Genomic DNA, 12,112 nt, shown 5'->3' on the forward strand with positions numbered 1-12,112 from the left:
GATCATTTCTGGTCTTACACCTGAAGGTAGGACCCCCCAGGAGTTGAAGTCCACACAATTCCCTTTGTCACATAGTTCCAGATGATGTACTAACCCCTGCTGAAACCACTGAGAGTGCATGAATTATGGTAACTCTATGTTTTTGGGAGAGGTGAGGGAGTTACTCTAAATTTTGGGTTTTCTTTGCACTGAACAATGCTGCTTATGGGATTTGCCAGCATCCCTATGGACCAATGCACAAAAGAAAAACATGATATGATACAAATAATGCATAGTACATCACGGATAGCTGGGGAGAAGAATGATGAAGACTACTGCTTGCATTTTGCTCAGATTTTGCAACTGCCTCTACATGTTGGGGCAGTAATTGGTTACTGCCTTCTTCCTTTCTGCATACTTAGCATCTTTGAAGTATTTTCTCTCTTGCAGCTCATGCTGTACTAGACATGCTTTTCTGCCATTCTGAGATCAGTTCAACTAACTCTTTACGGATCTACTCTAAGACCTTGAGTTCAGGTAAAAAAGGTGCAGTTCCCTAGTGTTTATATGTGTCAAAAGCATGATGTATGCTTCCTTCTTTGCTAAATTCCAATTTGCTTTTAGCATTACTATTTGAGGTGTATTTTTTGCCTGTGCTGAAAGTTTAAAAAATACAGGTCCAAGATACTTTGTTCTTATCCCATTCCACTCTTCAAGTATCTTGGCTCACCTGAAAAGTGAGAGGTCCTAGGTGTAAACAGCAAGAGAATCTTTTCACAGAAGGGGTTTCTATTTGAATTCTTTCTCTCTCCTAGTGGCTTCTAGGTATTGCTGAACTGGAAAAGTTGTTAGGTTTTTGTAGGGTTTTTTTTTCAGATTTATTTGAAGACGAATGGGAGGAGATGTAGTAATGCTTCTCACTAAGCTAGCAGCAATTTAAGAGAAACTGTTCAAAGTAAAAGCCAAAATTATTTCAGGTAAAACTATGGATATAACTTTGAATAGTTTCCTTAAGTAACCAAAAGGAAGGAGCTCCAAAAGGAATCAGGTTTATAAGCTGTAATGGCAATTAAAGAACAAGACAGATAAAGAGTTATGAAAGCATATGTTTGAAATTACTATGACAAACCACGAAATTTATATTTGGAATTTGGGATTACAAGTACATCCCACCTGAACACACCTTACTAGTGTAGGACTCAATATTCACAGAGTAATTTTCCACTAGGCACAGCTACAGGAATTTTGGCTGGAGACAAATTCCAGTGTTTGATTATTATGATTTCAACCTTTAAAAAATACTAGAACTTTAAATAAACCATCACCTACATTATTTTTATCACTCCACAGCAACATTACATGGCAGGAGATTATTTACCTGGAATGCTCTCCAACTTTCTACGAAGCTCTTCATTTTCTTGTTGCAATGAAATTACCTCCTGCTCTAGCTCTTGACACCGAGGGCAGTAACCTTCTTCCTCTTCCTCCTCTTCCTCCTCTGGCAGTGTAGAAGATGATGGATGACCATGAGATTCCGATGTCGCTGGAGATGTCCATCCACCTAAAGTGTGTACTGGAGAGGCTGAAAGTGGATCCACATCTGCCAAATGGCCAAAATCATTTATTGATGAGGTGTTCTGAGAAGGGAAGCTCCCAGAAAGCAAATAGTTCTGAAGGGAATCAGTAAAAACTCTCAGAAAGGCTGAGGTTTGTTGTTTCTTTTGCATATACTGCATCTCTATGTCTAAAATGTCTGACGTCTGACTATGGACCATTTTCCCGAGCTGACAGTGCTCTTGTCTTTCACTATAATTTGGGTTTTCCTGCTTTATACAAGAAATCATGGACTGAGAGTGATTGTTGTCCAGCAGTTTTCCACCACAATTTAAGAGGCTTAGAACCCGGCTGCATTGTTGAGCAAAGGCATCCAGAATCATTCGACTCTCTGCAACAAAAGAAAAGGTGAATCACAGAAACCTAATGCAAGAGGTTATGCCAGGCAGTAACAGCTAGATGAATCTACACAACTGTTTACAGTAGCATGCATTTTATTTCTGAACGTATTAAAATTATGGCTTCTGCTTTAATACCTCTGCAACACTGTGATTTAAAACAATCCTGACTCTGTTTCTATTTTGAGAGTGCCCTTGTGACCTTGCTGTTAATCAGAAATGCATTGTGATGATAGACACTGCCTACTGACATCTTCTTTCAGAGGGATTAAGTCAGGAAAATGGGGAAGAAAATACAAATTACATCCAATTTGCTACAAGTTCAAGTAAGTACTGCCCAGAAAGCCTATTTCAAGCTGTTGGAGGGCATTAACTCTACATACTTGTAGGATTTTGCACCATACCTTTGTCCTATGCCCAGTTCCTCTCCAACAAGGCTTCCAAGCTTTGTTATTTCTCATTTTTGTCTTTGATGCACTTGTTTGACATTGGGCACGGAACACTCCACACAACTGACCCTAAATTCAATGGACTTTGCTTCTGTTCCTTTTGCTCTTGGTTCCAGATATGTCCAGGAACTACCCAGAGTGATAAGCACAAACCCCTCTCCTCAAATCAAGCAAAGGCATGCTGCAGGTTTGCAGGCAGGCCAGTATGGCACAGTGGAGAGTGGAGTTCCTCAAGATGCTCAGCACACAGTCAGGAAACTGCACAGGACTGTGCAGCAGTTTCTGGAGACAGCAGCTCAGCTCTGGCATTAGGAACAGGGATGCCTGTTCCTAGTGCTGCACCTAGTCAGCTTTCCTCTCATGACAGGAGGTGTCACGTCTCAGGGAGCAACAGCAGCTACAAGCTAAACCTACAGAGCAGGATGGCTCATTTCTGCAATGTCTACATGTATAGCTCAGGCTGCTATAATACTTCCTGGGCCCAGACAGGAAATGACCAAGATATTTATGATATGACCTGTTAGGCTCCCCAGCAAAAACAGTACGTTTTAATTTTTTTTACCTTATTCAAAGCTAATTTCCTCTAGGTATCTAAACAGATGTAACTAACATTTTGCAAAAGAAAAAAAAGACTGGTAGGTTAAAGCACTGCCAATTTTGGAGAGCACTTCTCAGGCAGGCTTGACTTTTAGAAAGTGACAAATGCATTTACTTTTGAAAAGGCAACCTGCTACAGATACATGAGACTGAGCACCCCAGACCTTCATTTACCAGAACTTCATCAGTAGCCTCATCACAGTCATGACACATAAAAATCAGAAATGTTCAGAATTCAGGCATTTACGGGGTGGCACTTTGTCACCATTGTATTTTCTGAAAAATCCCTTCACCAGGATTTCTTCTCCTGGGAAGCTGAGAAGCCTCTGTGAAAAATGAAAACAATAATTACCTGATTCACTTCTCCTGTGTTTTGCTGCTTTGGAATGTGGTTTGGACATTGTTTACAACTGGTCACTGTTTCATTGGTTTCATGTGAACTGTTTTAACTTAATGACCAATCACTGTCAGGCTGTGTCAGACTCTGATGAGGGAGTCACGAGTTTTTAATTATTCTTCTTTTAGCCTTTTGTCTGTATCCTTTCTCTATTTTTTAGTATAGTTTTAGTATAGTATTCTGTAATATAATATAAAATAATAAAATAATAAATTAGCCTTCTAAGAACATGGAGTCAGATTCATCATTTCCTCCCTACAACAGGGGACCCTGAAAATACCACAGCACTTTTCACAGCACTTCTGCAAGATCTACCACTGTCTGGTGGAAAATCTACTTTACACTGAGGTCACTACAGCTGACCTGAAGAATATTTGAAACAACACTAATTTGCATTTGTACCATGCTCCAGATCTCTGAAAGAGGGCAGGGCTGAAGCAGCATACAAATACTTTCAGCCTCAGATGCAGCCAGAGGAGCCCTCCCAGGCACAAAACCCGAGGATGTGATCTCCTGAGGACAGAAAAAACAGGAACCTGAGGTTCCTGGGCAGAGCAAGCCCAAGCCCAGTGCTGGCCCATGAGGCTGCCTGGGCCATGCAGGGATTGTCCAGGGGCTCCATGGGAAGCACTGGAGTGGCCCTAAGACCGCTCATGAACACATCAGCCTCCTGTGTTTATGAGCCATATCACACTCCTGGAGACGGGCTCAGACTAATGAAAGCAGATTTCTACAACACCTCTCAGATCCAAAGCTTTATGCAATACCCTCTGACCACACTAAACGCAAAGGGCAGAAATGCACAGGCACTGCTCCCCCTTTGCAAGTGGGTGCCAGTGAGGTGCCAGGTCCATCACCCACTGCCTCTCCTTCTCCTCTCCTACACTAACCTAAGGCCAGCTGTCTTTAACCCTTACAACCAACGCCACTGCAAAACAGCACAGGAGATGTAACATGAATTAGAAGAACAAAATCCTGGTGACATGGCAGCTTTAAACCAAAAGGAAATCAGGAAATTCAAGCATCACTAACAACCCCAAGATGTGCTTTCTTTGTTTTACTTCTTTCCACATTTCCCCTTTAAAATTATTACAGGATGATATTGACTGTAACTTTGCAATCCTACTACAGAATGGTTTTTTCATTCATTTTAATCCTATAATCTGATTCCAGACCTGAAGTCATCTATACTGTTTGTATTTTAATCATTATTGTCTCTGTTCACAAAACAGTTACGTATTCTTTGCATATCCTCGTTGCATGGGGACAAGATATGAATGAAACAACTGAAAAGGGATTAGACTCTTGTAAGAGATGTTACTCCAGTATTATGGTTTATTCTAAAAACAGCAAAGGGTAACCTGACATTCAAATTACTAGTCTTGAAGAATACCAAAATACACATTAACATCTGTAAAGATTAAATTAATTATTAGTTTTGTTTTAAAATGTAATGCATTAGGCATATTCACTGTGATAATGGTTTAAAATGTAACTGAAATTTTATACAGAAATGACATTATTGATCTAATCTTCAGTATCAGATCTATTACAAAGACACAATAACAGCAATTACTGATTTTTTTCTTAACTTCAACCCATACTCAAAGACATAAAAATGAGCCATGACAAAGCAGGGCTCATCTGAAAGGCTAACCCAGAGATCCCAAATGCTTTTTTTCTGGGTACTGCTGGACAGCAATAGCGAGGGATGCCCTCAGCACATATTCTGGAAATATCTGTCTCTGTGCTGAAGTAGGTTCTACTTTGAAGAGACTTTTACACCAGTAATAGTGCACACACCCACAGTCTGAACAACCTTAAATGAGAATGATAACTGCAGTTATTTCTTATGACGGAGAAAAAAAAATGTTGCCCATTTAGCATATATTGTAGAAATTGGGATTTCAGCTTTTACAGACTGTCTATAATTAGAAATGCAAGCACTGTGCAATGTCTAATCACTTAAGAAATGACAAAAGTTGTTTTTATGTGATTACTACTGAATAAACACCAATCTATGATTCTTAATTGATTTAACATAATGTATGTATTTTCTATGAAAGTAGGATTCCAGTGAAATCACTGCACTGGACTCAAACAGTGTAAGTAGTTTATTAAAGTCTTATTGTGATATTCCTTTTCCTTATTACCTTGCTCACCAACCATGTAATTCTAATGTCTCAGACCCCAGAGTCTTTAGTCTTACAGAGCTGCTATTGACTTTAACTAGACATTTGCCTGGAGGTGGACTTGCTGCCTAAGACCCATGAAGTGCTAAGAGAACAGGATTAAACTGCTAAAAGCACAAGTATTCCTAACTAGACTGTTTGGGACTGCAAGCAACCAGAAGACACTATCATATGGCAAATCAGGTACCAACTCCCAGACACAGCATCCATCTTTACATCATTTTCTCACTGACTCTGGGACTAGGGGAGGTTCTCAGCTACTCAACTGCCAGACTGAAAACAGGGTTTAATATGTCTGAAAAATCACTCTGATAACTTACACTAACTAATGCATCAAAAAAGATGTCTGGAAAATTTGGCAGGTAAACCTTCAGTTTTTCCTACACCTATGGATCTTTTCAATACTTAGATCAGACAGCTTTATTAATAAGCATTGTGTTGGGTTTCAGTGGCTCTGGATTCAGGTTGTGGCTTTTCCAAAGTTTCCTTTGTATTCTTGGGCAGCTAGTTTAAAAAGTCATCTTTATAATATTGAGTACCATACATTCTCCCCTGCAGGGAATGTATTCATTGGTATTTAATTTTCAGCATGATTGTGACGTTCAGGTTCCTTAGCAATTCCAATTGTCTCACTCTTCACCTTGCAGAGAGTCAGCCCTCTCACCTGATTATTTGTATTTCTTGATTTGTTTATTACAATATTTTTATTAATTGAGATCCTGGGGCAGCAGCCTTGTACCCCTCAAACTGGCCTTTATCCAAGCACAGAGACTTGGCCATTATATTTTTAGATATGACCACTGCTGTAAATATTGTGCTTAGGTCACAAAATCGAGAGCATGACACCTCCTATGACTACACAACATTTTCTTGGGCGTTTTGCATAGAGATCATCGAGACAGTCCAGTGGATTACGACTACAAGTGTCTGGCCATTTCAGTACTTATCTGAGAGATCTGCTTCCAGATGAGGGCTCACAATTTCTAAGGTAAGGTCAAAACACTGATCTTCATCTCAGCTGTTCATGGAACAAACTGTTTTTCTGTCTGGGCATAACAGAGCTTTATTAACCGGTCATTTTAAATATGCCATGTTTTTGGCACTGCTAACAGGTGTTACCAGCTCTGCTCTTCTTCCTCTGCTTTCCATGAAAGCCCACCCAAAATTTTAAGCTGCACTGTAAGGTCTACATCATGCTTTCCTAAGGAAAAGGACTTTCTTTGGTGGATTATGGGACTGTTCAATGCACATACTACCAAAGACAGATAGTTTTCATTCCAGGAAAATAATGTGGATAGATTATTAAAGAGTTTATATTTTATAGAAGAAAATAGGTATATGCTGGTGCTTTGAATGAATCCATCCGTGTGGCTCACAGCAGCAACAGCAGTCAGAGTAACCTCTAGAGGAGAGAGGAGGATTGTGTTGCAGTGCAGCTTCACATTTCTCATTGTAAGATGACATTTCTCACGCAGGATCTTTCCCTGCATGATGGGATCTCAAACTAAATTTTTCTTCATCATGGCACTGGGTGGAGAATTCCTGTTTTCCTTCCTTTCCCTAACCCCTCTTACTGCAATTCTGTTGGAGTCTGGACGTGAGAGTGATCTCTTAGAGAGCAACCAAGGGAAAATCTGGTTACCCTTGGGAAGAGTTCTAACCATTACACAAAGCTACAAAAATATGGAAGCATCTTTAGTCATGACTGTGTTTGAGGTGCCCACTTTCAAAAGCAAACTTGGAGCTGTGAATCCCAAGGGGCCAGAAATGTCATGCCTGAAGTTTAGGAATCACCTGCATTAGGTGTTTAAGTTGTTGGCACAGAGTTAGGCATCCCAGGACTGGTGTTTTACTGGCTATTTGCTCACTGTTGCCTGCACAAGCAAAAAGGGTATCAGCAAAAAGAGGGGTATCTCTGAACCTAGGAAGTGGGTTTGCCAAAAATCTGCCCTACGGCACTCCACCCCTTTATTCAAGTAAGCACCTGCCAAGAGCTGAGGATAAACTAAGTGGGCAAACTGTACACATCATGGATGGTGACTGCCTTGTGGAGAATGTACATGCAGCTGGACACCTTCTAAGGGATGATCTGTTCCTCCCTACAACACCCACCCATCACTGGAGATGAACCTCTGGCTGAGAGGGGTTCTGGGCTTGTTTCTCATGCTGCTGTGGGGAGCACAGAGACCTCACAGGTTCTGGCCAAAGTACAGGGTGACTGTGCATGCAGAACATGTAAATGCTCTCACTTTCCAGGGGCAAAACCCCAACTCTGCTTCCCCAGGGGTGGCCTGTGCTATTAAATTGGCTCACACATTAGTTAAGAGGATTTCAAGCTTCTGGACAATGGGATTTCTTCACATGCATACAGCACTGGGGTCCCAAATAGCTTCCTGCTCATCCTAGTGGTGCTACAGCTCCCAGGAAAAGGCTGCATGGTGTTCCTCCACCACCAAGCAGGAAGGATGGGCACACAGCTCAGCAAAGCATCCCTACCTATGGGATTAAAATATCCAGGAGATCTAAACCTTGCCTACTGCTTTATAGAATCACAGAACGTTTTTGCTTGGAAGGGACCTTAAAGTTCATCTAGTTCCACACCCCTTGCTGTGGGCAGAGATACCTTCCACTAGACCAGGTTACTCAAAGACCCACCCAGCCTGGCCTTAAGCACTGCCAGGGATGGGGCATCCACAGCTTCTCTGGGCAACCTGTTCCAGTGCCTCATCAGCCTCACAGTAATTTTTTTTTCCACATATCTAACCTAAATTTCCCATCTTTCAGTTTGAACCCATTACTCCTTGTCCTGCTTCAGTTCCTCTTGAAGAGTTCCTCCACAGCTTCCCTGTGGGCCCTCCTAAGATGCTGGAAGGTTCCTTCTCTTATCCAGGCTGAACAGCCCCCACTTTCTCAGCCTGTCTTCAGAGGGACCTGCTCCAGTCCCCTTTCCAACTTGTGGACCACCTCTGGTAACAGCTTGTGCAAAATGCTACTAGTACACACTGCAGCAAGTTTCTGGTTTGTTTCCTCCTGTTCTGCTTCTCTTGGCACTTACCTGAGCAAAGGGTGAGTTGGGACCCATATAGGAACCTACAGTAAAGCCTGAATGTGCAGCTGAAGGGACAGGGACCTCAAAGAACTCTGGGGCACACATGGCAGTTCCTTCACTCTCTTTAGCATAGAACTAAATCAAAGACAGGCTCTGAAGCCCACTCTAGGGCCTGGTTAGCACAATGTAGTCAGGAAAAACAGTCCAAACTTCTGCTCATCAAAGCCCAGAGGGCTTTGCTGTGAATATGGTCTCATATATCATCTACCAGACAGCTGAATGTTTTCCATGGCGTCATCTGCTTCTGTAAAGAAATGTAGGTGTCACATTTATTATCAGTGTTTTGATTGTGGGCCACAAAGAATACTAAAATCCCACCATTTGGGCATTTCATATAAGAAGCAATTTCATGAAGAAAGATGACCTTCTGCCACGGATCACAGAACTATGCCCCAGAGATGTGAATTCTCTGGCTAATCTATTCAAGTGTTAAACTTTTTTGGTAAAGTACTTGAATTATTTGTAACAAGACATGCTAAATTCATCCACTACAAGGCTACTTCTAAGCATAGACAGACATTAGAACATAGCCATATATCCTATTAACTAGAGTCTCTCCCTGTTTAGTAAGGAAATGTCATCACATTTGTTACAAAGGCAAACAGCAACATACCAAAACAGGATCCAATTTTTCTAAATAAATAAATCAATGATGTGTCAAAAATTAACAGATGAGTTAATATACCCGATGATATCAAAACCAGATGGTGCTTCATAATATTCATCCTGTTCAGTCAAACCCTGAATATATTCTGGACCATCAGTATATAAAATAGGATGCTGCTATTTGTGATGGCAAACAAAAGCAATCATGCCTGCCAAGCACATACTATAACAGGCAGCATTTCAGCTCTGCTAGACAGAAAGTAATTAGAATGCTTTTAATGTCCAAAAGAATGATGCTGATAGGCTGCCACAGATGTGTAGATTTATGAATATTTATATGGTGGTTTATAGCTGACACTTTTATCAGTTGAAGAAGATAAAATATCTGCCTGACTCAAAAGCTTGACAGTCAGGTTAATAAAATCTCATTAAAGAGAATGACCTATGCAATTATATAGGATTTATTGTAATTCATTTTTGATTGTACTCTGCTTAAAGATGCAATTTCCCATTTCCTGATGCCAAATTTAGGTTGCATATCAAGATCTACGTGGTTTTTTAACTCCAAGCCATCACTAGAGGAAAGATATGCGTTCAGCATCTCGGTATCTTACACCTTTAAAGAAAAAAAATAAATTGATCTCCTGTTTGTCACTGCATCTTACGAAAACGGTGCAGGCAAGCAGCCGATCTATTTTCTTTCTGTTAAAATCACCACCGCTCTCTCTATCAGCAGCCTCTCCATTACCAGCAGCTCCTCCGGTAGCCGGCCCCAGCCTGCCGCCCTCCCAGGCGGAGCAGAGCGGGGCAGAGCGGGGCTGAGCTGAGCGGGGCGGCCGGCCCGGGGCTCCCCCCGTCCTCCCCCGACGCCGGCAGCAGCGGCAGCTCTCGCTCCCTCTCTCTCTTTCGCTCCCTCTCTCTCGCTCCCTCCCTCCCGCAGGTGCGCACCGGCCGGCGGCGCCTGCCCCGCCAAGTGCTGCGCGGCCGCCGGCACAGCCCCCGCCACCGCCACCCTGCCCACGGCCCCGGGCACCGCCGGCCGGGAGCGGCCCCGCCCGCCGCGGGAACTTCGGCGGTGCCCGAGCACCGGACGGCGCCCGCCGCCCGCCCCGTCCCCGCCCGCCGCCGCCCCGAGCGGGGCTCCCCGCGCCCCCCGCCCCGGAGAGGTGCGCGCCTCGGCGGCGGAGCCCACAGCCCCATGCCGCTCCCGCCCGCCGCAAAGTGCCCCGCGAAGTTGCGCGGAGGAGAGAGAGGAGTTGCGGGTACCTGCGCTCAGCTCCGCGCCGCCGCCCCCCGCCACCGGCGGGCAGGGGCCGTAGCGGCCCGAGGAGCTCGGGGCCGGCGGCGGCGGGCGGGGGTGGCCCTGGGCAGCGCCGGGGGCAGCGCCGGGGCGGGCGGGCCCGTTGGGGAAGGCGCCGTGCGGCGCGTAGGGCAGCGGCTCGGCGGCGTGCGGGAAGGGCTGCCCCGCTCCGCGCCCGCGGGGCACCTCCACCATGGTGGGTCTCTCGTAGCGCTTGGCCAGCGCCGCCCGCTTCCCGGGGAAGGTCTTCAGGACGCTGTAGGGACCCCGCTGCTTGTAGATTTTGGGGGTGCTGGGCCCCTCCTCCGCCGGCTGCATCTCCTCCTCCATCCTCCGCCGCCTCCCCCGGCGCGGCGCGGCGCGGCCCCGCTCCGGGGCTGTGTCTGCCGACGCCGCGGCTCGTCTCTGTGGCACGGCGGAGCCCCGGCGCGGCGGGGCGCCGGCCTGATTGACAGGCGGCCGCGCCAATGCCTGGAGGGAGACGGGCGGCGACCGGCAAGTGTTTAGGGTAATCGCTGCTAATGGCAGCGGGCGGGGAGGCGGGCGCTGGCGGGGCCGCCGCCGCCCCCGGCACCCCCGAGGGGCAGGTGAGCAGCGGCGGGGGACGAGCGGCCCCCGGCACCCCCCGGCCCCGCCCGGCCCGAGGGGCTCGCGGGCTGCCGGACCCGCCCGCCCCGCCGAGCGGCGGCCGCCGCGAAAACTTTGTGTCCCCTCGGGCGGGCGCGGAGCCCCGCCGGCCGCCGGGCATCCCTCCCTGCCTCTCTCCCTCCCTTCCTCTCCCCGCACGGAGCGAGCCGCGGGCTCGCCTCCCCGGTTATTAGGGGTGAAATAAATAATGCCATAAATAAAAGTATTTGGGAGTCCAGGACCTGTCAGAGTATATTAGGGCACAGAGGACATTTTCTTTCTCATTATGCAAAAGCATTTCATGGCGAAATAAAAGAGGTTTCGCTGTAACTCATGCATGTCAGATTTCCAGGAATCCGGGAGATTAATCACATTTAACATTATTTGCAACGCCCCCCGCCCGCTTTTTGCAAACTGCTTAAATGCGGCGGACGCGTGGGGCCGCGTCCCCTGCTCACTTTTCCCTGTCGCTTGCCCGGGCCCTTTCAGGGACAGTTAAGAAATAATGAAGCGATGGTGAAAGACAGGAGGAGAATGAGATGCCATCGAAAGACATTTCTGAGAAATGGTGGAGATCTGGGTGAGATGGGAGACAGCTGAAACCGAATGATATGTTGAAGAAAAATAAATGATAACAAACTGCTCACTGGCTCTCTCCATTCTTTTCTGCATTACCATTATATTTTGCATTACCATTTCTTCTGTCCCACTTCTCGCCTGTTTCTGTTACTATAATTTATCAGGATTACAATAAATCCTCTGGCTTGTGGAAGTAAAATTGCAGTTCACCTTAGCTGTATTTAAGTGTTGACAGTGGGAAATAATTTCTCTCATCACGTGGAATTTTGGCCACTTATTGTGGTCATTGCTCTCCCATTCCAGCTTTTTTTATTTAGTCAGAGTC

General features: G+C 45.4%; 1 protein-coding gene across 1 annotated transcript in view; it reads right to left on the minus strand.

Moving 5' to 3' along the window:
* The window catches only part of BEND4 (BEN domain containing 4), a 31,540-nt gene extending 20,607 nt beyond the window's left edge, over window positions 1-10,933 (minus strand). Inside the window, exons 1-2 of the mRNA XM_054295886.1 lie at window positions 10,548-10,933; window positions 1,358-1,924 (exon numbers count right to left, since the gene is read on the minus strand). Coding sequence (XP_054151861.1) covers window positions 1,358-1,924; window positions 10,548-10,911 — 931 coding nt within the window. The 5' untranslated portion in view covers window positions 10,912-10,933. The remainder of the gene's footprint in view (window positions 1-1,357; window positions 1,925-10,547) is intronic.
* Between the last annotated feature and the right edge of the window lie 1,179 nt (window positions 10,934-12,112).

Source organism: Melozone crissalis, unplaced genomic scaffold, assembly GCF_028551555.1.
Source record: "Melozone crissalis strain CALT ecotype California unplaced genomic scaffold, PUWL_Pcris_2 ptg000006l_1, whole genome shotgun sequence".
Lineage (NCBI taxonomy): Eukaryota > Metazoa > Chordata > Aves > Passeriformes > Passerellidae > Melozone > Melozone crissalis.